This window comes from Suricata suricatta, chromosome 9, assembly GCF_006229205.1.
Source record: "Suricata suricatta isolate VVHF042 chromosome 9, meerkat_22Aug2017_6uvM2_HiC, whole genome shotgun sequence".
NCBI classification, from domain to species: Eukaryota; Metazoa; Chordata; class Mammalia; order Carnivora; family Herpestidae; genus Suricata; species Suricata suricatta.
The window spans coordinates 135,800,789-135,820,460 of NC_043708.1; the positions used below are offsets into that span (position 1 = coordinate 135,800,789).

The following is a 19,672-nucleotide window of genomic DNA, read 5'->3' on the forward strand; positions in this document are numbered from 1 at the left end:
CCCCCCCCCCCCCCCCCCCCCCCCCCCCCGGCCCTCCAGGCTGCAGCCAGCAGGACCTCTAGCCCTTCACTTCCCAGTTCCAGCCCCCCAGGGCTCCCCATCCTACACAGAGGCCATGTTCCCTGGAGCGCAGATGGAGCCCGCCCGATGGGGCCTCTGTGGGACCTCCACACGCTGACTGTCCTCGCCCCCTGGCTGCTCCCCCGAACGTGCTCCCCAGAGCCTGGCTTGTCCTCGCGCTGGCCCCCGGCCTGGGATGCGAGGCCTCCCCAGGGCTCACCTGCACATCTCTGAAAACTCAGGGCACCGTCTCCTTTGTGAGGCCTCCCCGCGTGCTGCCACCCGAACACCGTCCAGGAGTCTGCCCCTTGGCCTTCTCTGTGTTATGACCACACCTGTACTGACCGCTGGCACTCAGCTCAGGACGCGACGTGGGGTAGGAACTCAGTTAAATTTTGCTAATTGAGTTCCCTTCACGAAGATACACAGAAATGCAAGGGGCAGGTGGGGCCCACAACTCTGCCCTGGACCTTGGATTCGGGCCCCACAGCGCCCTCTGGTAGCAGGATGAGTGAGCTTTAACCACAGTGCCAGCTCCGGTGAGTGGTAGTGGTGAATGAAGTCACAGCTGAAGACATTTATGAAAATCAACTAACCAGGGCGCCTGGTTGCCTCAGTCAGTGGAACATGCCACTCTTGATCTCAGAGTTGTAAGTTCGAGCCCCACACTGGGTATACAGATAACTTAAAAAAAAGTCTTGGCGTGACTGGGTGGCTCAGTTGGTTGAGCATCTGACTTTGGCTCAGATCATGATCTTGCAGTTTGTGGGTTCGAGCCCCATGTCAGGCTCTAGTGCTGCGAGCTTGGAGCTGGAGCCTGCTTCGGATTCTGTGTCTCCTCTCTCTGTTCCTCCTCTGTTTGCTCGCTCTCTCTCTTTCAAAAATAAATACGAAACACTTTTTAAGAAGTAAAATCTTGGGGTGCCTGGGTGGCTCAGTTGGTTGAGTGTCCAGCTCTTGATTTTGGCTCAGGTCATGATCTCACAGTTTGTGACATCAAGCCCTGCATCGGGCTTCCCGCTGGGTGTGGAACCAAAGATTCTTTTTTTCTTTCTCTCTCTCTCGGCACCTCTTCCTCGCTTGTGCACTCTCTCTCTTAAAATAAATTTTTTTTTAATCCTTAAAAAAAATGGGTGCCTGGGTGGCTCAGTTGGTTAAGCTTCCAACTCTTGACTTCAGCTCAGATCATGATTTCACAGTCATGAGATCAAGCCCTGCATCAGGCTCTGCATGAATTGTAGAGCCTGCTTAAGTTTCTCTCTCTCTCTCTTTCTCTGCTCCTCCCCTACTCACACTCAACGAGCACATGCTCTCTCTAAAAATAAACCAACAAATGAATAAATATTTTAAAAAGCTAAAAACAAAAAACTAACCAGTATCCTAATGAAACAACTTATATTTTTGAAATGTCACAGATGTCAGAAGCCAGTGGAAAACTAGGCATGTTCTTTCCTGTAGCCGAGTTTAGTACACAGTCTGTGTCTCTGTCTGGACAAGCAGTGAGGCTTAGAGACTGTATCTTATCTCACGCTTACCCTTTGATCCTAGTGCATTCATATGACTGTATCCCGAGACGCCCCCTCCCCTTGTTTTAATATATTTTAAAATACAACACAGATAAGTGCACAGAAGTGTAAGCTCATGACACTTTTACAAACTCCACACACCCATGAATCAAGAAACAGCTCAAGATTAAGAAACAGCTCGGCCACATCCCAGAAGTCCCCTCGGGTCCGCACCCAGGCAGCACTCTGTCACTCTGTCCCTGTTGTCAAGCTTGTCATAGTAAAGGGAGGCCTGGGAGCTGGACAGACCTGGTTCTAGACACTTGGGCCACTAACCACACTCCCCCGCTCTTATTAGGGATGTTACAATATGAGGCAGATCATAACGAGACTTCATTCCCTTCAAAAAGGGAATTTCTTCCCTTTGGGCTGCGGTTTTACAGTTTAGGATAAGCCAGAACGGCCCCCAGGCACAGCTCACGCAGCGTGACAGTGCACAGGCTCTGCGCTGGACCCGCACGCACGCACGCCTCACCGGGACCACCCCGAGAGGCAGGTCCGCATCCCCACTTCAGGGCTGGGGACGCGGAGGCTCCGAGGGAGCTGCGGTGCATACCTTGCCCAGCACCTGCGCTTTATTTCGCTGTGTTAGCAAGGCCCTGACAAGGACCTAGAGGACAAGATGGGGAGAAGAACCAACCACTGAAACACACACAACTCTGGCCCCTAGGCTTCCCCGTAGCTGGCATCCACCAGATCCACGGCTGTGGTTGGCCCTGCCTGGCACGGGACCGTGTGACCGGTGGTGGCTCTTCCCAGCCCTTTATCCCTGGCTCTGGAGTCCCGTCTCCTCACAGGGAGCTCAGCAGGGACCCGGCGTGCTGGGCTTGCACTCACAGTCCCTCCCAGACAGCCTGGAGGTTGTGCAAATGCACGGCCATTTTAACCTCCCCTGTGGCCCGGCTCTGTTGAGCTGCCTCAAATTTCTGGACAGAATATTAAGGTCCTTCCTTTTTCTACCTTCTTGATTTGATACAGTAGCCCCAGGTCGCAGAGGAAGTGGAAGTAGAATTGCATGGACAATGGTCAGATTTTGAGACCGAGGGTTTCCCAGCCTGGTGGGGACTAAGGGCTGGGGGCGATTCCCTTTGGCTTTCCACCCAGTCACTGGTGCAACTGAGCTCATGCCTCTGGTGTCAGCAGGGGCTGTGGCTCTGCGGCCTTCTTGCCCCTGGCTCCCCTCCTGCTGGCACTTCCCAGTGTCCCAACTCAGAGAACTTTCCATCCCTTCACAGGCCTGGCCGTGGAACAGCTGTGGGGCGGGAAGCCCGGCTCCAAGGACACAGCACCCAGCCCCTCGAGCTCCCAGGACCGGGCAGGCGCCGCCTCTCTGTGCTGCGTACGTGGTTGGCATCCGTGGGCGGGCGGGCCTGCCAGGAGGCCTCAGCGGGGGCACATCTTGGCCAATTTACCACAGAGTTCCAGTCCACCGCCTTTCCGGTGCAGGGACTGGATTTCCCCGGTATACACAGAGATGACCGGACCCTGGGTGACGGGCTCCTGCTAATTCAATTTCCAAGAGACCAAGAGAATCTAGAACTCCAATTATTAATGTATAGCAGGGCATCTCCTGTCACAAGCCACCCTCAGAGCATCCCTTGTTCCTGGTCTTGAGTGACGGAAATGTGGCTCTGTGATCAGAGAGTGCTCGGGCAGCAGGGAATGAAAGAAAGCAGTCCTGTGAGGGACAGGCAGACAGCAGCCATGAACCCCCTCCAGGGACAGATGCTTCAAATGCCACTTGTTCTCCGTGTCCCCCCATGCTGTCTGCTCAGCGCCCAAGATGGCTTGTTGACTCTTCCCGGCTTTCCTGTTGGACAGGCCCCCTGGTGCAGGTAAGTTAGCATTGCTGGTTAAACTGGGGGCAAACGGGTGATCCGGGGGCTCTGGGGACACTAGTCTCCACGCGTTACATGTGGCCGTCGTCGGTCGGATTCCTGGAGGATCAGCTTTATCTCCTTCATCTGGAAATCCTTGTCTCCCTACGAACCGCTTCTAAGCACATCTGCGCAAGGTTTTTCTAAATACATCAATGATCTAGAAACCAAACTCTTGCTGAAACTGACGTCCAGACATTTGCCTCTCCCGGCTGTCCCAAATGGCGCCGCCCTTCAGGCTTACTGGCTCCTGTGTGTGTCCCTCCCACCCCTGTCCTCACATCTGTGGTATCCAGGATGGCGGGTTGTGAGCCAGAGACCTGTCACGTGTCTGGTGGCTCAGTCGGTTGAATGATGGACACTTGATTTCAGCTCATGTCGTGGTCTCTTGGTTCTTGGGACCAGGCCCTGCTTCTGGTTCTGTGCTGACAGCATGGACTGCTTGGGGTTCTCTCTCTCTCCCCTCCTCTCTCTGCCCTTCCCCCCAAAGCATGTTCTCTCTCTCCAAATAAATTAACTTAAAAAAAGAGATCTGACAGACCTGGTTCTAGACACACCTGTGCCACTAACTAGCAGCACGATGTGGGCAAATCACTTCCGGAGGCCTCACTTTCCACATCTGCAAAACTGAGGACAGCGCTCGCTGCCCCCACCCCAGAAGGCTGCTGGGAGGAGTTCAGTCACTCTGTAAGGCAGAGACCCCGAAATCCTATTCTCCGTGGTAATAGTGATAACTCTGACCGAGATGCAGCCTGCTTTCACCAAAAACGGGACCTGTCTATGTTTCTAAGGACAACTGTCCTCTGAGGGACCAGGAGGCCACAAGTGGGAAAGTATCTCACGTGTGTAGACTTTTGAGGGGTGTGGCCCACAGCTTGCGGACCTATGCGTGTCCTGGATGCGGTGTTGGCGGCGGGTATGACTTGTGCTTGGGGCTGCCCCCTCCCTGCTTGATTTTGCCTCCAGTGAAAGTTACACTTGTTCAGGAGCTCCCTGAATTAGCATAATAGGGCAGGGATGTGGATTAGAAATTTTTAACTTTCTTTCTTTTTCTTTCCTTCCTTCCTTCCTCCCTCCCTCTCTTCCTTCCACAGTGGAAACTCTTTTCAAGGGAAATCTTTTTTTTTTTTTTTTTTTTTTTGATACAGAGAGAGACAGAGCATGAGAGGGGGAGGGGCAGAGAGAGAAGGAGACCCAGAACTGGAAGCAGGCTCCAGGCTCTGAGCTAGCTGTCAGCACAGAGCCCGACGCGGGGCTTGAACCCACGAACGTGAGATCTGACCTGAGCCGAAGCCGGAGGCTCAACCGACTGAGCCTCCCAGGCGCCCCTCAAGGGAAATCTTAAACGAAAGAAAATGTGTAAAAGCAAAGCTTCTCTGTGACTTGATGGTGGGAACCCAAAGCCTTCTCCTGGCCCAGATTCACAAGTGGACTTAGGGCTTTCTGGAAAGCCCTCCTGTCATCCTGTCCTTCCCTTGCCCCTGCCCCAACCCCGGGCCCCAAGGCTGCCCCTTCTGTGGGAAGATGCACAGCTTCACCACCTTCAGTTGAATTTTGGACCTTTCAGCTGTTAAACAGGGAGTGAGGCCTGCTCTGCAGGATTCGTTGTCAGATCCCAACCAGAGAAAATACGCAATGTAGGTGCTCAATAAAATGCAGTTCCCTGCCCCCGCCCGCTGAGGCGCCCTTCTTCCCTCGTGGCCTCTCCGGCTGCTCTCCTGTAACCCTTTCCAGGCACTTACTTCGAAGGCTCCTTTTTAGCACTTACCACACTGCATTGGAGATATGTGGGCTGTTCAGGGCAGCATTTTAAAAATGCATCCTCCAGAGGCCCCTAACTGGCTCAGTCGTTGGAGCATGCCACTCTTGAACTCGGGTCATGAGTTCGAACCCCAGCTTGGGCCTAGAGACACTAAAAATAAATGAAAAATAAAAATAAAAATGCATCCTCGGCTGGCCTGCATTCCTTAGGAGGAGGGAGTGTTTGGCTTGGGCCAAAGTTGATGTTCCGCGACTGATTGTTGAATGAATAAGCGTCAACAGTACTCTTCTTGTCAAAATATTCACCTTAAGTTCAGTCTCCCAGGACTGTGCAGGCAGGAAATGAGGGTATGTGGTGGACGTGTGGTGGTCGTCGTGTATGTGTGTGTGCGCGGTGGTAAAGCATTACCACAGTGGACAACCATGCCAAAAAAGTACTTTCTTAAGGGAAGAAACATCTGAATTGGAGTCTCGGCTGCTTAGTCGCAGACGCCTGTCCCCAGAGGCGGCCCTCTCAGGGCCCGGACAGTGGGGGAGACGGTAGAACCACACCTCCTCCGCTGGGTCTGAGTTGTGGCTCTGGACTCCCCGCTCCGGCGAGCAAAGTCCCACCCCTCATAAGCGATTCGTCCGAAACGCAGAGGCGCCTAGGCCATCCTCATACTTTATTGGCTACTGCTGCTGTCAGTCTGCGGGCACGGGCGGAGGCCTATGGGAAAGGGAGTCCGGCAAAGCCGAGTCCTTCTGGGGATCGCGTTTCCACTTCCGATGTTTAGTGGACGTCCGAACGCCCGGACTCCGGGTCCAGGCAAGCGGTTCGAGGGTCCTCTGGGGACGTTGCGCGGCCGCGGAGAAGGGGCCGCGGGCCCCGGCCCCCAGAGTCGCAGGGCCTTGGAGGGTGCGCGCGGCCGCCGCTTAAGACCCTGGCCACCCTCGCCGGTGGGCGTGGCCGGACCGACACCCAGGGTCCCGCAGCCTCCGCCCCGGCCCCGCGGCCCCGCGGGCGAGGTGTGGCCCTCGTGCTGGCGGCGCCCTCCTTCGCGCCGCCCACCGGACTCAGCGGCGACGACCTGGCCTTGTAGCCGCCGAGGCGACCCCGTCCCCAGGGCCCGCGTTTACCCCATAAGGCTTCCAGAGAAGGTCTCCCGAGGAGGAGAGTACCCTTACAGTGTAAGTCAGGCTCTGCGGGCCAGTCCCCTAGTCCACGGTCCAGGCGCTGAGCCCGTTTATTTCCTGCCACACACCAGCCAAGTGACCCTGGGCAAGTCCCTGGGGGTCTCTGAGCCACGACTGTCCGGCTTCGAGGGAGTTGAAGTCCAAGTATTTAACTTTCCTGCCTGCTCTGACACCCGGTGTGCGTCTGTTTTTAGTATCCCTGCTCTTACAGCTTGTAACTGTAACCAGGATAATCTCCCGGTGCAGGAGACAGTTACTCCAGGGCTGAGGAATCCCGAGTGGGGTGCCCAAAGGCGAGAACCCAGCCAGAGGTGAGGGCAGTTTAGAGGTTGGACCCTTTGAACTTAGAGCCAACTCCCTCCGGGTGCTGCTCTCCAAGGTGCAGTCCTGCCACACTGATGTGACACTCTAGTTCTGAAGACCTGTGGCTTGGGAGGGTGGGCGGCTTATGGTCCCCATTGTCTTCTCCATCCTCATTCATCAGTATGGATGACTGACATTTTCTCGCCTCGAGTAAATTGCTTTGCAAACACAGCTTCAAGCCCCGCTACCTTCCAGCCGGATCTCCAGCTCTCGACCCTCCTCTTACACTTCCAGAGCTGCCTCCCCAGTGACAAGAGTGCGGTCTCCCCAGCACCGGGTCGTGGGAAGGCGACAACAGGGAAGCTCTTTTCCTCACCTCAGTCCTGCTGGGCTGACACTTGTGATGGTCACTAGCATTCACTCTAACATGTTATCTGTGGCTCTAGAATGTCAAGTTCTGCTTAGTGACTCGTATCTGATGGCAGCTCCCCAGTGACGTAAAGGAAGGGGTTTGAACGTCAGAGCCCAGTTGCAAGGTTCTTCCCCGAGCTGGAAGATGGCTGTAGCCGTGGACCACAAATCCAGATTCAAGTGCAAGGAGAGCTTCGAATAGTGAAGCTGGAAGACGATTCCCACCAGGAGCAGGAAATGTCCCAAAGGAGTCAGCCTGGACCAGAGACTTCCTGCCAGTGTTGTTGGCATTTCTGCTGTCAAGAAGCATGAGGACCCCGGGAGGCCGTCATCCAATGCCGGAGGCTCTCACCAGTGGCCGAGGCCAGAGAGGTGTACCAAAGAGCAGATCCCGGAGCTGCTAGGCCTGGAGCAGTTCCTGACTGTCCTTCCTCAGGAGACCAGTTCTGGGTTAGACAGAAGCATCCAGAGAGTTGGGAGGAGGCCGTGGCCCTGGTGGAAGACTTGCAGAAAGAGCCTGGGAGATGGGGGCTCTGGGCGAGAAGCGAGAACCTTGTTCTGAGTAGTTAAAGTAGGGGGAAGCGAGAGACAGAGCACCCCGCCCCCCTTCTGCCAGCAGCGTGGGTGACGTGTAGCACTTTGTGGCCAAGTGGCCTTTGCTCCTTCCCTGGGCCTGGTGGCTGCAGCTCTCCTTCACGCTCAGACTGACTCTTCAGAGAACGCCTAACAGTGGTTGCTCCGTGGGGCCCCCCGCCGGTAGGTTAGAGAATGGCCTGAGGGGCTTGAGCACCACTCTCAGCAAGGAGAAGCAAGCGGAAGAAAAGCAAAGCTAGGCTTTGTGGGTTGTTTGGTTTTTAGTTTCTTTTTGGAGAACAGCTCTCATTCGTCGGCACCCAGCCTGAGGCAGGTGGCTGCACTGGTCTTTATTGACAACATTGAACCTTTGGGTCCTATTGAAAAATAGCTGTATTTTTGGTTGGCTGCGTCTTGCTGAGGGGGTTGAGTCTTGCCTCAGGAGAGCTGGCCAGGAGGCCCGCAGTGAGCCTGGGTCCCGGACCCTATCTGTTAGCCTTCCGCACACCCACACGCCTACTGGCCTGCAGTGATTCGCAGGCCGCTGATTTCCTCCCCGGCTTCTTTGTATCTTGGGATAGTTAAGTTTTAGCGCCTACAGGATTTCAACCCCTCTAGTCCTTGAACAGGGACGGGGGTGTACTCGGACGAGAAGGAACACCTAGGATCAGTACTGGGTTCCCAAAACATCTCATCCGAAGCAAACACAGTCTGTTACAGGCAGTGGTGAAGAACTCACAGCCAGAACTGGAAGAACCATGGAGTCACAGTCCCAAAGTAGAACCCCCAGCCTGCACAGGAGCAGCCGTCTGGGGAGGGGGCGGGTAAGTTCCCTCAGAGGGCCCAAGGCAGGAGGAGGGGGCAGGTGAAATGACGCTGGGGGATCTGTGACAGGCGCCTTGGTTGGCATGTTGTGTAAAACTCCACACCGGGGCCTGCGGCGCCTCTCCCAGCACACGTGAGCGGTTACTGGCCCAGTAGGTCAGGTGTGGGCACAGCTTTTAGGCCTGGCTGGCGGGCAAGCACAAGGGGTGTCAAACCAAAGTGCAGTCATCTCGGGACAGGTACATGTGTCCCTGGACCCATTCAGATGATGCAAACGTGTTATCAAAACTGAAGAAAATCCTGAAACTGCGTCAGTAACCTGGATGGATGCGGGAGGGAAAAATCAGGAACGCTCCTCTTAGAAATGTGTCATTTTGGTTTTTTATCAGTTTTCTTTGCTGGGAGCCAGCAGACACCAAGAGAAGGGGGAAGACTCTTCTGTTTCAGAGCTAACTTGGGCCTGTCCTCAGGAGGAGTTGAGAGCATGGTCCTCTAATGGCTCCTTTCTCTTCCCCACAGCCCTGCCTGATCCTGGGACTCGGGGTCTTTCTCTGGAGGAGAGTGGCAGTGACCAGGGGATGATGAGCAGCCAGAAAAATGTTGTCCAGCCCCCCTCCTTACGCAAGGCAGCCCCACAGCTGAAGCAGGGAGGAATGGTATTAAGTCATTCTTTTCCTTGAACCCGAGATTGTAAGATCATGCTGATTTGTGTGTTTGCCTTAAAGGGAACGGTTACTTCTTTTTCTCCGTATCCGAATCTCGCCCACATGGTGTGCAGGGCTGGGGAGGGGTGGAGGGGACAGAGCCCCACGTTCAAATCCTGGTTCTGCCACGTACTGACTGTATACCGAGCAAGTGTGAAAACTTCCGGCACAGCTCACTGGCGTTCAGCAAAGGTCACCTTCTTTCTTTCCTTTCTCTCCCCTGCTCCCTTTCCGTTCCCCCTCATCGCCTTTAAAAGCCAACAAAAACTCACTTTTTCGTTTCTTCTACGTCCTTTTTGTCACCTGCCCTCTGACGAAGGCCATGTAGAGAGGCATTTTGTCCCAAGGCAGCACATTTTGGACAGGTGTTCTGTTTTCCCGGGAGTTGGTGACATTCGGCCACGTGGCCATATACATCTCTCAGGAGGCATGGAGGCAGCCGGGACCTGGACGGAGGAAACGCCTGGAAAGAAGTTGGGAGAAACCTGCAGGTGAGGTCTCGCTGGGTAAGAGCTCCGTTTTCCTGTGCAAAAAGGTAGCTGTGACATTATCTTTGGTGTTCGCTACTCCAGACCTTTCTGGGATCGAATTGTTCAAAGCCCTCAATCCTGCTTGAAGAGAGACTGTAATCTAATACCAAAGTCAGTGCTACCAAGGATGAGTTTCTAGAACCCAGAGAGGATACTGTGTTGAAGTTCATTTTAGGAAGATGATCAGTAAAGCCTCTGGTGGGAGCCTGAGTTTTATTTGTTTCAGGACAGATGAACGTGCATGTGTAGTTCTAGATCAGGGCCTGGATTTTTTTCTCACTGTTGCCTCGCAGCCTGAATCTTACTTTCACGAGGCTTCCCAAGAATCCCCTTAGACTTAAAATAATAATAATAATAATAATAATAATAATAATAATAGTCTGGCCCCTCCCTGGCATATAAAGTGGTTGGGATTAGATTCACCCAACCACTGTGTCTTCTGTGCATCTCCCTGCAAACAGATTTGCCAACCTCCCCACCCAGGGTCGGCTCCCCCGAGGAGCAGGAGGAGGACCCGCGGAGGCGAGATCTTCAGCGTCCCGGAGAGGAGAGTGCCCGCGACTCCCCGGCAGCAGCCGGTGCGGGGAGAAGCCAGCCTGGCCACCTGCCTGTCCCGAGAAAAGCCAAGACGTGGGCCAAGCTGCAGGGCCTGGAGGATGAGAAGGTGGCAGGGGTGCACTGGGGCTACGAGGAAACCAAGATTTTGGGGGAGGATTCTCGGTGAGTCTTGGATCCACAAGAAACTGTACCTGCCGTGGTAACCGGAGTGCGGTTGCTGGAGCGCGGCTTCTCCCTGGAGCAGTGTCGCTACCGGTTCTAAAACCTGCAGACCTTCTACCGCAAGGCCAGAAGCACACATGGGCTGGGCACCTGCCCCTTCTACCGTGAGAGGGACGCCCTGATGAACCCCGGACCCGGGCCGGTGCCTTTGAGGCTGTGGAGGCGGCTGGCGGCCTCCCGCAGAATGGAGGCCGCGCTGGAAGGTGTGGCGGGAGCCGGCAGTGAGCTGGCCGAGGAGCCCAGGAGCCGTGTCCCCCCAACCCCTGCTCCGAGGGGGAACCCCAGTGGTTAGCTCTCCCCGCAGGGGCCCACAGACGGTGGGGGGATGAGGTTTCGCGGGAAGCTTTAGGGACCGTGAAGCGGGACAGACCTTTATTGTCCATCGCTCTGCAATGAGCTCATCAGGAGGGAAATCGCTGCTTTCTTAACTGGTAGCCCGGGGTGACTCACACACACAACTTTGAGGGTCTTGCCCTGCTTCCTGTCTGCTTTTAGTAATGTCATAGAAACCATATTTAGTAACCGTTCTAGGAGGAAAGAGAGGTTGGAGAGATTTAAAGTTCCAGCCATCTGTTTCCATGTAACGTGCCCCGTGCATATTACATACAACAGTCTCCCACGGAAAGACCTGTCTGTTCTTGGGCGCCTCCATTTCCTCATCTGTAAAATGGGCAGAGTGACAGCATCTCCCTCACTGGGCTTTTCTGAGGATCCTGGCACACTGCTGGCCCTCAGCGGATGTTCGTTTTCATCGTCATCATCGTTCTAATTACTGAGTGAGATGGACACCGTGCCTTGTACCCCTCACTTAAGGGGCACATTTCCCGAGTCATTAACTAAACGTTCTCTTCTTAAAACCAGATCTTTCTGGGAGGTGTTTCCATTCTCATTTCACCCACCACTTCCAGACGAGAACAGACAGCAAACTGCATAAGCGCTTCCTGTCCCTTCTTGGTTTTCCTTGAGCAGGACTTCCAGTCCCCCAGCCGGACGGGGTCACAAGGCTGGAGAGAAGCAAAGAGCCCTGGACTGAGGGTCTCCGGGACTTTTGGAAAACATGCCGTGCAGGTGGGACATGAATGAAAACAAATAAAAGCTAGTATTGCACCAACAAGGAAGTCAGACCCGAATTCTGACCACGACAAGGCAGCCCTGGGCCGGGGGTGGGAGAGAACCCTCCCTCTTGGTCTCCCTGGTTTCTCATGTGGAGGTGCTGCAACCCCAGGCTGTGGGAGAACAGAAAAGCAGGCGGCAGCTAGGAAAGCCGCCCTCCTGAGTTACCGTGCCTGCGAGATATTAACGGATTCTTAGTGTTGATGATTGCTCTCTTCAATGTCTTTCTTTTTTTTTTAATGTTTATTTTGGAGAGAGAGAGACAGAGACAGAATGCGAGTAGGAAAGGGGCAGAGAGGGAGGGAGGCTCCCTCAACAACATCCTAAGCAGGCTCCAGGCTCTGAGATGTCAGCACAGAACCCAGCACGGGGCACGAACCCATGAACTTTGAGCTCATGACCTGAGCTGAAGTCGGATGCTTAACCGACTGAGCCACCCAGGCGCCCCTAAATGTCTTTCTTTTTAAATGCTCCCTTTATTTTTTTAAGTAAACATCTAGTCCCAATGTGGGACTTGAACTCATGACCCCAAGATCAAGAGTCACATGCTCTATCAACTGAGCCAGCCAGGTACCCTCCCTTTTAAATTTCTATCAGACTTTTAACTATAATTAACTACCACTTACCTAGATTAATAGGAAAAGTGAGCATTGGCAACCCACATTAAACTGCAGTCAGCCTTGGATTATTAGAGGGTGACTTTCTCACGGTTACTTTCCTCGTTGGTGGGGCTCAGTCCCCTCAGTGGAATTTTAGGAGAGCTGAGAAATGTACGGTTCTTCCCCCACTCAGCTTCCAGACCAACCAAGAAACATAAGACACTGAGATCAAATGGCAGCTTTCCAACTGTCGAGCCGTTGGACAGTGTGGCTTAGACGTGTGGCCACAGTGGGCTCCTCACACCGAGCCCCACGTTGAGCCACAGGTGGCACGGGTCGGCCACAGCCTTGCCCTGCAGGGACAGAGCCTTCATTGCTGGTCTTTGGAGCCACGGGGCTCAGCTCCTTGTTCATCAAAGAAGGCCTTCCTCCCAGTTATAAGGAAGGGGACAGAGAGAGCCAGAATTGTCCCTCTACCTGGAAGAGAACGGTACTAAGTGCCAGCCCACGGGCGGGTGGGGAGGGGGGCACGCCTGGGGGCAGAGCCTCTGACTGGTGGGGAGAGGAAGAAACGGGCCTGGACCCTGCTCTCCTCCCTTTCCTCCGCCTTCCTCCATGAGACCCCCTTGTTTAGAAGCCGGGGGAGGGAGTGAGATCTGGAAGTCTGCTGTCTGGATGACTGGTTCCTGGTTAATGGCAAGTTGACCATGTTCCCTCTGTCACCATCAAGAGTTTGTTTCTGAGTGTCTAGTAGGGCCTCTTTCGAATTGGTTCAGTTCTTCTGAGCTCAGAAAACAGGCTACATTTACAGTTTCATCTCGTTCTTTCAGATCTTGAAGCAAGGACGAAGAATGAGGAAAATTCAAGCCAGAACATTTCAGAGGCAGCCCAACTCCCGGGGGCATTATTAGAAAGACCCACAGTGGATGTCTCAGAGTACCTTGACGGGGAAAGACTGGGAAGGCAAATATAGGGCAGGAAAACATCTTCTAAGGGAACTACCCTTAGAAGATGGACAAGAGTCAGTCCCCCCTCCAGAAAGAGACGTAGGGAAATTTATAGGTTCTCAGGGAACCTACGTCGGAGAAAAATCCCATCCATGCTGTGAATATGGGGAAAATTTCAGCCAGAGCTCCCAATTAGCCGTCCACAGGTTAGCCCACTTTGGAGAAAAGAAACCTGTTCAGTGTGGCCAGTGTGGCAAAGGCTTTGGCCGAAGCTCACATCTGGCCTGCCACCAGAGAACTCACGCCGGGGAGAAGCCCTACAGATGCCCCGGATGTGGGAAAGGCTAACCTGGCAGCCCAGCGGAGAGTCCACACTGGAGAAAAGCCCTGTAAATGTGGAGAGTGCTGGAAGAGCCTCAGCCAGAGCTCAGTGTCGTCAACCACCGGAGAGTCGGCACCGGAGAAAAACCGTACGAATGCGGTGCCTGCGGGAGGCGATTTAACAACAGTTCGCGTCAGAGAACCCATGTGGGCGAGAGACTCTAAATGCAGTAGAAATGTCTTTAAAGCACCGAATCTAGAGGCACCACAGAATCTGTTCAAGAAGGCCCGTATGGCCCTTGCGTCTATACCACGGCCCCCAGGAGATGGGGGAGAAGGGATTTAGGTTGCAGTTCAATAGAGGGCACTGTGTGCCTCTCACTGAAGACTCAGCTGGCTTATGAAATGCTACTCGGGCTTTCTTCCCCGTGCTGAGGACATGGAAGCTAATTTCCAGAGAATTCAGGACTGGTCCCGTATCGGACTGGATCACCATCGCAGTAGGCCTCCCTTCGGATTCTGTGCCTTAATTTCCACAGCTTGGGAATATGGGGGTGAGACTTGTCCCCAAGGCCCCTGCAAGGACAGAGGAGGCTGCCCCGCCGCACTCATGGCATTAGCGGCGGCTCCGCCACAGTGCCAGTAATTGCTGGGCTCTTCCTTCTCAGCGCTGGGCAGCTAGACAGGGATTTATTAACTCAGTACATTTTCCAGGGTCTTCCACGGTTCTCCCTGGGGAACTGTCTACATCTCTCCGCATTCCTCTTATTATCCGAGAGGAAAGCACTCTAGCATATCGTTTGGAGGAGGAAAGGTCAGGCTGGCTTTCTAAACCATGACCTACGCTTCCTCTCGGCATGTTAGGCTGAACCACAGGAGACTGGTGTTTTTGAGGTACGAAACTAGCAATTATCAGGGTTCGACCTAAGGAGATGTCTCGTGGGGTGGAGCTGCTCCAAGTCGCCAGCAGTCCTCCTGGCGGGCCTCAGTGCTCCCTGGGTCTGGGAGACCACGAACAGGATGGTGAAGTGGGGAAGCCTGTTCTGTATGTCCGGAGCAACAACTGCTAACCTTGGCCGTGGTTGAGAAGGAGGCCGGGCTGGAGGAGCTGCCTCTGTACCCCCAGCATCTGACGAGCCTGCTGGTCCCCACAGGGGAGGCCGTGTGCAGGTGCGCGGGCCCTGGAGATGGGGGGCGGGGGGCGTCTCTGAGCGAGCAGAGCACAGCCCCAGAAGGAGGGACTCTGCCACACACAGCACATGGTGCTTGGAAATAAACGGAATACAGTTTCTTCCTCTTGAAATAGTTTCCCTCGTGCATTTGACTTGAAAATATTTCCCCCCAACTTTCCAGAAACCCACCAATTATAAAACAAAGCACAGCCTACACCTATAACAATTTCCTATCCTCAGATTTATAGAATATGATTAAGGAGTCTTTTTTAATGAACATAAAAGAACTTATTCAAATAAGTGTTGTCTGTCGAAAGCAGCCGTCCCGATGGACTGTGGACTTTGTGTTGTTGCCATTATTGAGGACGTTGAGTTTTCTTTTGAGAATTGTCCTCAAACCACCTTACAGGCCTCCTATCACGTGTTTCCAGCACAGAGTGGTGTCTTGCACGTAAGAAAGGCTTAATAAACACAGACAGATTGACCACCGTGCTTCCTATCTAGCCTGATCACCTCTCTTACCCATACTTGTCTCTGCCCACTGTCTGCTCTCTGAACACCGAATCCCTTCAAAGGACGTCAACCTGCTGCCATGGAGGATACTTCACAGAGCCTACTTTTGGAGAAGGTCTTCAAGAGGCAGCCCAGAAATCTGAGTTCTGCCTTTAAAAAAAATTTTTTTTTTTGTTTACTTATTTTTAAGACAGAGACAGAGACAGAGCACGAGCCGGGAAGCGGCAGAGAGAGAGAGAGGGAGACAGAATCCGAAACAGTCTCCAGGCTCTGAGCTGCCAGCACAGAGCCCGATGCGGGGCTCGAGCTCACGGACCGTAAGATCCTGACCTGAGCTGTAGTCGGACACTTAGCCGACCGAGCCACCCAGGCGCCCCTATTCTGCCTTTTTTTTTAATGGCCAGGAAATAAACCTGATATGTATTATGATCTGTATTACTTTAAATGATTTTACTCTTTTGAATGAGAAAGTCTTTACTTGGGTGGAAATTCATGACACTAAAATTAACATAGCTATGCATTACAAAAAGAGTTTGGAAGTAACCAGATGCCCTTTTGGAAACTTTTGGAATGCAACACGGAGATTCAAGTACAATATCCACGGTTTCCTCTCACGTGTATTTCCCCCTTACAGGCAATGGGAACTGAGCTGAGACTGCAGAGGTTTCATCCGGACTTTACAATCTGCGAAGCCCTAGGACACGCGGGACGGGTCCTGTGAGTTCCCGGTGGAAGACGGCAGCAGTGAGTTTCGCCAGTTCACTACCACGCGGAGGGGTTTCCCAGTGAACCCCATGCAATGCGTACTTTTTACAGTGCCGGGATCTTGATTTGAAACTAGTCACCCATTACCTTGCTCAAGAGTGTTCTGGCTACCTCGGTGCGCGGCCCGAGCGGGGCGCTGCGGGCTTTAGTTTTTAGCTCTCCTCCAGCTCCAGCCCTTAACCCTGGCTTCAAAGCTTCTGACAGGCAAGCAGGCGGCTTTTGGAAGCTGTTCACTTGGAGACCCCTCAAGATAAAAACAATAAAGTGATAACTGGGACTCCATGAAATTCACCTCTATATGAAAGTTGCAATAGATGACAATCAAATTATGCATTGCAAAACTGAAGAGGCACATAGCAGAAATACCTGTTCTTATTCTCTTATTCTCAAGTACAGAGAGTAAGTAAGAGTTGGGTTTCAGGGCACCGATCCTAAGAGCCGAAGCTGATGCAAGTATATTAGCCCTTTAAATAAGTGAATTCCAAGTGAATCCTGTGAGTGGGATGGTCAAAAGGTGAGCCGTTTTCATCGAGTTATCACAGACTCAGCCCCAGGGCGGAGAGTCGGAGAGACTCTGTCACAGCACCAAACCCTGCTGAGGGGCGTGTGAGCCCCTCCCCTCCTGTTCAGCCCCGAATCCCCCCCCACCCCGCTCCACTGGCTCTGTCACTCTGTCAGCTCTGCTTCTCCCGCACAGAACAGGACCCCGGCTCCCCAGGCCTCCCGCACGGCTCGGCTCGGGGAAGGCAGAGCCAATCCACACCAGCCCCTTCCCGGCGGATTCGGGGAGGCAGGCCCCTCGCTAGGCCCTGTATTGTGGGGTGTCAGCCGCTCCCCTCCTGAGGCGTGGGGAGACGCACAGAGCTGGGACTGCGGCCCTGATCCATCTGCCTCCACCTCGGGGGCGGGGCGGGGGGGGGGGGAGAAGAAGGCCTTGATCACCCTGCTGTATCAGCCCCCAGCTGTGCACTGCTGGGGGCCACAGCTCCTGTGGGGGGTGCACATGAGGGAATGATTGTGTGTGCTCAGAATGACTCTGAGCGTCCCTTCCATGAGCCCCTTAGCAAGGACAGCGTCTCTGTCAGGCCTGTGAGACGCTGATGTGCTGAAGGCCCCTGGGGTGGGAGGCAAAACCCACGGGAAGTAGCGGCAGGACCCTGTCTCCCAAAACAACTCTGTACAGCTGGTCCCTCTAATGACCGCCCTCCTGTTCAGGCCACAGCCCCTCTCTGTGCCCCGTGTTCTCATCTGCAGAACTGGCACTCCTGGTTCTGGGGTCTGATTCCTCAAACACCCTGCCATCATTTAAAACACATAACTGTCGCTGCGGCCCTGGGGCCGGCCCCCAACATTATGAGACACTGGCCAGAGTACAGGCTGTAACACTTGTCTAAAACTTGAGGGTTCCGGGGGTGCCTGGGTGGCTCAGTCAGTTAAGCCTCCAGCTTCAGCTCAGGTCAGATCTCACGTTCATGGGTTCGAGCCCCGCGTCAGGCTCTGTGCAGACCCCCTAGCTCAGAGCCTGGAGCCTGCTTCCGGTTCTGTGTCCCCTTCTCTCTCTGACCCTCCCCCTCTCATGCTCTGTCTCTCTCTGTATCAAAAATAAATAAAACATTAAAAAAAATTTTTTTAAAGTTAAAAAAAAATTAAAAATTAAAACTTGAGGGTTCTAAGTCGAACTAACAGACTGGTATTCTTAGCGTCTCCCCTTAACAAGTATACTTCAGGTCAACGTGGAACGTGAGATCTGTGTGAGCGGTCTTTTTTTTAAGTTTAAAATGCAATTGTTTTTAGGATACTGAGAAAATGCTGCAGGTGTCACCACTATCTGATGTTAGAACGCGTTCATCACCCCAGAAACCAGCCTCCGCTAGCGGTCACCCCCAGCCCCCTGGCCCCGCGCCTGCCGGCAGCCACTCATCCACGTTCTGTCTCTGCGGCTCTGCCTGTTATGAACATGCCACATGGATGGGATGCTACAGTAAGTGGCCTTTCGTGACTGGCTACCTACCCTCGGCTCATCCCCGGGCACCAAGTTTGAGTCCTTCACTCCCCGGTCCAGCCTAGAAGCATTCGTTCCCCTGGACACATCCCATTTTGTTAACCCTTCATCAGTGGGTGGACATTGGCGTGTAGCACCTTTGGCTGTTGTGAATCCTGTTGCTGTGAGCATTCATGTGCACATTTTCACAAATTTTGTGTGGACACATTCCCAGTTAGGAGTGGAATCACCGGGTCATCGAGTAACTGGATGTTTAACCTTGGGAGGAACTGCCAGACTTACTTTCCAAAGAGGTTGCACCGTTTTGCGATGGCACTGGCAGTACATAAGGGTTCTCGTTTCTCCACATGCTCCCCCCAAACTGGGTATAATCTGTTCTTTTTTTTTTTTTTTAAGAGTTTATTTTTAAGTAATCTCTATACCCAAATGTGGGGCTCAGACTCACAACCCCGAGCTCAAGAACTGCATGCCCCACTGGCGGAGCCAGCCAGGCGTCCTTGTTCTGGCTGTTTGGTTCTAACCACCCTGGAGGCTGTGAGGCGATGAAGCCAGGCTCTGAATTTAGAACTGTGGACTCCTGGGGCCCCTGGGTGGCTCAGTTGGTTGGACGCCCAACTTTGGCTCCTAGTTCAGGAGTTCAAGCCCCACATCAGCTCGTTGTTGTCAGCTGGTCGGCGCAAAACCTGCTTCAGATCCTCTGCCCACTTCTCCCTGCCCCTCCCTGCCTCTCCCTGCTTGCGCTCTCCCAATAAACAAATATTTAAAAAGCAAAAAACAAAAAACTGAGGATTCCTGTAAGGTCCAGGGCGGAACCTGGCGCTGTGGGAGGAGCCGCCCCCACCCTGCTCGCTCTGAGCGGTGAGGCCTCCCCTGCAAGCGCCAGGCGCCCGGGTCTGTGCCTGTGGGCTCTGTCCACCCTCCCGCCCATGGCCGCTCTGGCCACCTCTCAGGTGCGCACGCCAACTGCCAAGCCTGCCCTTGAGAGGATGGACTGGAAGCAGGCTCTGGCCAATCGGACTGGACGTTCTGGGTCCCCGGTACCTGGAAGATGGCCTAGAGAGGGACTGTAGGATCGGTGGGCACACAGCCTTGGCTGTGCGGATTTCTGCCCTGGAGAAGGGCACAGCTAGAGGAGGGCTGGATGGGGCTGGGCCTCTAAAGCAGTGGACCCCGGCATCCACATCTAAAAATTGTGGTAGAACAGGAGTGCCTGGCTGGCTCAGTCGGTTATGTGTCCAACTCTTAATTTCAGATCAGGTCATGATCTCATGGTTCCTGGGCTCTGCGCCGACAGCACGGAGCCTGCTTTGGACTCTGTGTCCCTTTCTCTCTGCTCTCCCAACCCCCCACTTGTGCTCTATGTCTCTTTCTCAAAATAAATAAATAAACAAAAATTAAAAAACCTTTTTGAGGGGCACCTGGGGGGCTCAGTCATTAAGCCTCTGAGTTCGGCTCAGGTCATGATCTCATGGTTCATGAGTTCGAGCCCTGCTTCGGGTGAGCCCCACTTTCCCTCTCCCTATCTCTCTCTCTCTCTTTCCCTCTGCCCTTCCTGGGATTCTCTCTTTCTCTGTCCCTTCCTCACTTGCATCCTCTCTCTCTCTCAAAACATAAAATAATGAAATAAACATTTTAAACTCAAGTTAAAAAAAAACGTGGTAAAACATACACATTA

General features: G+C 53.7%; 3 protein-coding genes across 4 annotated transcripts in view; 2 read left to right on the forward strand and 1 right to left on the reverse strand.

Moving 5' to 3' along the window:
* The first annotated feature begins 6,001 nt into the window (after positions 1-6,001).
* On the forward strand, positions 6,002-16,649 carry LOC115301163 (collagen alpha-1(I) chain-like). Its single transcript, XM_029950848.1, has 2 exons — positions 6,002-6,433; positions 15,865-16,649. Exons 1-2 carry the CDS (start codon positions 6,032-6,034, stop codon positions 15,949-15,951), a joined length of 489 nt encoding a protein of 162 aa, XP_029806708.1. The 5' UTR covers positions 6,002-6,031; the 3' UTR covers positions 15,952-16,649.
* On the forward strand, positions 8,353-15,375 carry LOC115301164 (chondroitin sulfate synthase 3-like). 2 transcript variants are annotated; one of them, XR_003913001.1, is made up of 4 exons: positions 8,353-8,550; positions 9,071-9,746; positions 10,247-11,633; positions 13,108-15,375. XR_003913001.1 is itself a non-coding variant. In XM_029950849.1 (4 exons), exons 2-4 carry the CDS (start codon positions 9,130-9,132, stop codon positions 10,507-10,509), a joined length of 408 nt encoding a protein of 135 aa, XP_029806709.1. In that variant the 5' UTR covers positions 8,353-8,550; positions 9,071-9,129; the 3' UTR covers positions 10,510-11,427. The 2 variants fall into 2 exon arrangements, 1 of the variants encoding a protein (XP_029806709.1); XM_029950849.1 differs by lacking the exon at positions 13,108-15,375 and having other exon boundaries at positions 9,071-9,207; positions 9,680-9,746; positions 10,247-11,427.
* WDR73 (WD repeat domain 73) overlaps positions 9,027-19,672 on the reverse strand; it is a 29,893-nt gene continuing 19,247 nt past the window's right edge. The window contains exon 10 of the transcript XR_003912999.1: positions 9,027-9,718. The gene's annotated coding sequence lies outside the window, so the exon portion shown is untranslated. The remainder of the gene's footprint in view (positions 9,719-19,672) is intronic.

Bases quoted from the DNA above. Each gene is read 5' to 3' on its own strand.
- LOC115301163 (XM_029950848.1), top strand. From the start codon at position 6,032: ATGTTTAGTGGACGTCCGAACGCCCGGACTCCGGGTCCAGGCAAGCGG. The intron at 6,434-15,864 runs GTAAGTCAGGCT...TCCCCCTTACAG, and splicing joins GAGGAGAGTACCCTTACAGT to GCAATGGGAACTGAGCTGAG.
- LOC115301164 (XM_029950849.1), top strand. From the start codon at position 9,130: ATGATGAGCAGCCAGAAAAATGTTGTCCAGCCCCCCTCCTTACGCAAG. The intron at 9,208-9,679 runs GTATTAAGTCAT...TACATCTCTCAG, and splicing joins AGCTGAAGCAGGGAGGAATG to GAGGCATGGAGGCAGCCGGG. The intron at 9,747-10,246 runs GTGAGGTCTCGC...CCCTGCAAACAG, and splicing joins AAGTTGGGAGAAACCTGCAG to ATTTGCCAACCTCCCCACCC.